The following is a 5832-nucleotide window of genomic DNA, read 5'->3' as shown; positions in this document are numbered from 1 at the left end:
CTGTTTTTTATTGGAACATAAGTGATTGTACGTATCTGTGGTGTACAGCATTGAATATCAATACCTGTGACACTGGTTTGCTTATTGCCTTCAATAAATGTCTATTCATTTTTGTCCTTAAAAAAAGTATTCACTTTTTAGTCTCTTAGATGCTAGAGCTGGGAGCAGAACCCTAGTCTAAAAAATACTTGAGTTTCTATGGCATCAACTAAATTAAATTAATTTAATCTGTTAAATTAAGTGTCCAATCTGATTGTTTGCAATGAATAGTTCAATAAGATACAAAAACCTTTCAAAATCTATTAGGAATGTCCAAGTTTTCTGGCTTTGTGTATATGTGATCCAAGAGTTAATATCACTAAAAACATATTGGTCTATTATATGTAACTGATGTTAGGCATTGTATTAAGTTAAGCATGGCGAAAGTTAATAAAGATTTTATTGTAATTTTAAGTTACCAGCATTAAAAACAATGACGTAGTCATACTGCTAATAAGAAAGAAAAAGGTTTCAGCATAAAATTTATTACTGACAGAAACTATAATACTTTCTAACATACCAAATGAAAAGTCTAAACGTTAACAGTGACTTCTCATGTTCCAATAATCAGTGAGGCCTGACAGAGGCATCAGTGAAAATGTCATCAAGAATACACGTGAACATTAGAAGAGATATACACAGTTGGCTTTATCTCAGCATGCTCTAGCAATTTGTCTTCTGGTACAACCAAAGTTGCAACATTGCTGATTCAGTGGGCGATGGATCTGTCTCTTTTTTCGGGAATGAGTACCAAAGCCGAGGTATTCTGATGGTGAAGTACTGTCTTCATACATGGAGGATGGCGTGATTTCTGTGAAGTTAAAAAAGAAAGCGGGGGTTGGGGGGGATATTCATGTTAAGGAGTCTCAGGAAAAGTATAAATTTTTGCATACACAAAACAGAAAGTATTGCTTCACTTGAATTAAACGTTGAAACAGAATCAGCAAGTATCCTAACATGTAAACAACTTAGCTTACTTCTAGGCAGGCAGCTTAACGTACTATACTATTACCAAGGTTCTGCTTTTCTCCACTTAGCCCTCTATCATCTGATTTCATGATCCCCTCATTGCTCTTATCATAGCAGTTTTACTCTCCCTGACATTGACTTCTCACCTTTCTGAAGTTGTATTAGTCGTCAAAAACATTGTTTGACCACAGATGGATTTTTCTTACCTGAATAATTCTCTTCCATTGCTACCCAACTTTTGAGTTATGATAATAATCCTCTAAAGGGATATGAATTCTTCTAAGCTATCAAATGTTCCATGGTTCTAATACTGCTTCAAGATAAAATTAAAAGGGCAGAATTTCCAACAGGTCTGATCTAATCAGCAAGAGATGTGAATCACTGACATCTCTCAAACATGTTTAACAATTTCTCTTCCTCAGAGTATTTACTCCACATCAATAGTATTTTACATTAAAGAGAGAAATAGGTTAAAAGAACACTAACCAAAAGTCACTGACTTTAAGAAGGAATGAGTATCTGCTGTGGCATGTGTAAACTGTCTAATGTACTTTGTACAGTGTTTGTTCCAATGCTGCAGATAAGGGACTATACAAGATCTTTGTGTCCCCCTGTTCTTACACAGCATCCCAGACTGGTCCAAGATGAAGGTTGGAACTTGAGCTGGGAACCTACTGAAACCAGTGGACATCTTCCCTCCTCTGTATGCCCATTCAGTTCAGTAGAACATTTATTGACTGTTTCTCTGTCTCTGGACTGCCAGCTAGGGGATATAAATAAAAAGAAAACGTGTTTCCTGTCCTCAAAAACCCTTCAGTCATGTAAACCATCTCCTAACCTTTCCTATCCCAATTGCACAATTTGAGAATTTTAGCACACAAAGAAATTAGAAACACTGATGAAGTTTAAATTGTAGTGTCAACCTGGATCAGTTCTTGCTGCTCTTCCTCATGGACAGCAAAACTGTCCTTCAGCTTATTAATAAGGTGTTACTATTGAAATAATGGAAGCAAAGAGGCCACAAGATATAAATCTAAGTGTGGAAGGTAAATGCCTGGTTAACAACTTATGCCTGTTCATCAGAGAAAATAATGCCCCTGCACCTAGGCAGGGATGGTCCTAGAGCTGATCCACCTTCTAAGATTTCTGTAGCAAGAGTCTCGGGTTTTCTCCTTTCAGCTAACAACAACCTTCTACAGTTGGAATTTGGGAGAGGGGAAAAAAATACTGTAGCATTTTGTCTTTCCTCCTAAGGCTTCCTCTCATTCAACTTCTAAACTGGCAATAACAGAAGAGAATTTGTATCACTTTTAGGTATGTCAAAAATTTTACATTTTTCCTTTAGTAAGACATCCTAGATTTAACTCAACTTCCTCATAAAAACTTCTCATTGCTCTAACTTAAACTTTCTTTTGTTGGACCTTATTGAATGCCAGGAAAAGCTGATGGTAACCTTCTAAATACTTAAAGCCAGTTAGTCAATCAGCCCAAACGGTTGTAGTTTGTATTAAATTTATTAATAGGCTATGTATTTTGCAGCCTTTTATTAGCATTATTTCAACTTGTTTTGAAACATTTTGTAATCCAAAACATTTTTAGCTTATGGAGCCTACACTCAAAGGTAATATTCTAATCTATCTGGATTCAAACACACACACAACTCTTAAACACTGTATTATGGACCCAAGTCTCACTAACATAGGACTCATCTATGGAGCCTACACTCAAAGGTAATATTCTAATCTATCTGGATTCAAACACACACACACAACTCTTAAACACTGTATTATGGACCCAAGTCTCACTAACATAGGACTCATCTAGTTAAAAGTACAGTATATCTTATTTTTAAAAGGTATGCAATGTGTATTATTATGACACATATTGTGGGGTAAAGTGCTTAGCTAACAAGTTAATAATATAATGGCAAATAGAAAGTAAAGGTAGAGGTCTGAGAACTCCTATGAATCACAAATTACTGACATCTACTTCTAAAATGATTCTTACCTAGTAATATAAACATTTCTGCCGATTCCCACCTGGGCAGTATTTTTTGAGGTTATCCACAGTTAAAGTACATATTGGGTAGCAATAAAAAAAATTCTTTAAAAATACACTAAAATCACAAGTCTCTTCTAATAAAATAGAAATTTAGCCAAATATCTATATGTATATGTGCTCAGCAAACCATTTTCTGCAACAATTTGGAAAAAATCATACACTAAAATCACAAGTCTCTTCTAATAAAATAGAAATTTGGCCAAATATCTATATGTATATGTGCTCAGCAAACCATTTTCTGCAACAATTTGGAAAAAATCTAAATGTCTACCAAAGAATGTATAAATATGTATGGCAGATTTACGACATAGAATACTATACAGAAATGTTAAATTATGTTTTAGGAGAACAATGTGAGAAACTGCTCACAATATAAAGTGAAAATGCAAATTATTCACATTTTGCATTTCTTTCCAGTTTTTTAATGTAGAAATTTTCACTTTCTCATTAAATTCACATAATTTTTTCGGTCTTTAATATTTATGCATGCTTTTAATTTTTCCCAATGCATCTATGTGTATTTTCATCTTTAATAAGAACATTACTACTTACATACTCTAAAAAGCCAAATGCAAATGCAATGCAATTTGGTCTTCCTTCCTTTTAATCAGTAAATTCCTAGTCTCTGTGGTATTCTTAATTTTATGCAAGAACTATGTAAAAACTGACATTTAATGAATCAATCTCTGACCAACAATGTAGAAAAGTAGATAACTTTATAATCATACTTTAAATCCCATAAAAGAGAAGTAAGCGAATTTAGTGTGCACAATTTTGCATGTCACTTACATACAGCATATGCTATAGCGTATAATTGTGGTTTGTCATAAATTACATGCGATATGCGATATAAAATACTTTAATGTTTGTTATTGAGCTTGCTTTCTGTGAATTTAATTTGACCGATTGCACTGAATAGCCTATACCTCTGAGTTTCCACTGCTACTTTAACTTAGCTTCCCATTTATCATTATAAATGCTTTATAACTAAAAATATTAAAAAATTTTAAAACCCATTCCCAATTTGAGTTGTACTCAATTTTGAGATCTCGCTATTAAAGCAAATTCATTGCAGCTTCCAAATGCTTGAAATCATTGATAGGGTTTTCAGCTGCGATGTTCTAAGGGTAATCTTCCCTTGTCTCTAGTGCCCTTCACTTTCTCTTGTAGGTGGATAGGGCCTTTTCTTTTCCATCCTCTCTCTCACAAATGAACTTGAAGATGCGGTTAAAAGAGGTGGGAGTCTAGACTCCCCTTTTTGGAATGGTTTTTGAAAAAGAGAAAGTGAAGGATATTTTCGATGGCATAGGCTATAATAGCCCAGCTTCTTGACAAGGAGGAGAGTCATTAAACCTCAGGCCCTTACTGTCTTCCCATTCCAGGACACTGACAGAGGTCTCAGAGTGCTGCCTCCGTACGTTCTGGAGCGCAAACACGCTGATGAGCAGCCCACCGGCTCACTGCCCCTTTCCTGTCTGTCTGAGACGCAGGTGCAGGTGCCCATCCCCAGCCCGCCAGCTCTCTGGCCCTCAGCTTTCCTCTGGGGTCAGGGAGTGCGCCCGCCTCCTGCGGGGCTGTAGGCAGCTTCATCTGCCCCGGCTCCCCAGCTTCCCCATTCTGCCCTGTGGGGAGGGCACCGAGCGCCTCTCTGTTGAGGCTGTTTGCTATTCTCGCATTTTCCTCCTTCTCTGGTGGTTTTCCCGGTGAGACCCTTTCCAGTAAAGCAAGTTACGAAGGAAAAGCCCAGAGTTCTAGGCACCTGCAAAAGCAGAGTCGGGCCGCCGTTCCTATTGGTTGGCAGCCCAAGGGCAACCAATGGGAAGTGCGAGCCGACCGGAGGGCGGGCGCTCTCACCTGCAGGTGGTCCAGACTTGCGAGGGGTCTCCTTCTGCCTCACCCCTGTCCTCTCCCTGTAGTAGTAGTAGTACATGTTGCTGCAGATGTCGATCTCGGCGCGGACTAACTCGCGGCCGCACAGCTTGATGACTTCGTCCATCCAGCCGGCTGAGATTGCTCTGGGAACCTGGCTCAGCAGCAGCCAGACTCCCAGGACGTGGAACAAGAACGCGCGCGGCATCCCGGACCGGGTCTCTCCTGCTCTGGGCGTCTCACCCCTTCCCCAGAGACCGCAGCAGCAGCCGTCCCCTGCCGACCTGGGTCTGTGTGCCTACCTCGGCTTCACGCTGCTTTTCCCACCTGGGTGAACCAGCCTTTTATATCTGCCTCCCTTGGGCTATCAGTTCTTGAGGCAACGGTCCAAGCTCCACCCTTTGCCCGCCTTCCTCCCCAGAATTTTCTCCCGCAGCTCTTGTTCACCCTCCCCACCTTTCCTCCATTTGCCCGTCCTTCTGTCCTTGGCCCTTTTACAGTTGTGTTTTTCTCTCTCTTCTTACCCTCAGACCATTTTGTATCTTACATAAAGTTATTCTGTATTTCAAGTCTTTCTTTTATTATACACCACCTTTCCTCCATTTGCCCGTCCTTCTGTCCTTGGCCCTTTTACAGTTGTGTTTTTCTCTCTCTTCTTACCTTCAGACCATTTTGTATCTTACATAAAGTTATTCTGTATTTCAAGTCTTTCTTTTATTATACAACAAGGCATTGCCGTTATACTAATAAGTAACATGGACAAAAATAAAACTTGAGATCATCCATATTCTCACAACCCAAAGTTTTTCAGAGTAAACATTTGCTGCATAACCTTCTAATCTAAATAAGATTATAGTTACATTAATAGTATAATAGTGCCTGGTGTTTCAATCC

General features: G+C 38.7%; 1 protein-coding gene across 1 annotated transcript; it reads right to left on the bottom strand.

Annotated features, from left to right (window-relative positions):
* Positions 1-421: 421 nt before the first annotated feature.
* Positions 422-5146, bottom strand: LOC103587205 (prorelaxin H2-like). The gene is made up of 2 exons (XM_008568648.1): positions 4924-5146; positions 422-850 (listed from the first exon to the last, which is right to left on the bottom strand). Exons 1-2 carry the CDS (start codon positions 5144-5146, stop codon positions 693-695), a joined length of 381 nt encoding a protein of 126 aa, XP_008566870.1. The 3' UTR covers positions 422-692.
* Positions 5147-5832: the final 686 nt, after the last annotated feature.

Source organism: Galeopterus variegatus, unplaced genomic scaffold, assembly GCF_000696425.1.
Source record: "Galeopterus variegatus unplaced genomic scaffold, G_variegatus-3.0.2 Scaffold427, whole genome shotgun sequence".
NCBI classification, from domain to species: Eukaryota; Metazoa; Chordata; class Mammalia; order Dermoptera; family Cynocephalidae; genus Galeopterus; species Galeopterus variegatus.
The sequence above is the reverse complement of the archived record's forward strand: the minus strand, read 5'-3'. Positions and strand labels throughout refer to the sequence as shown.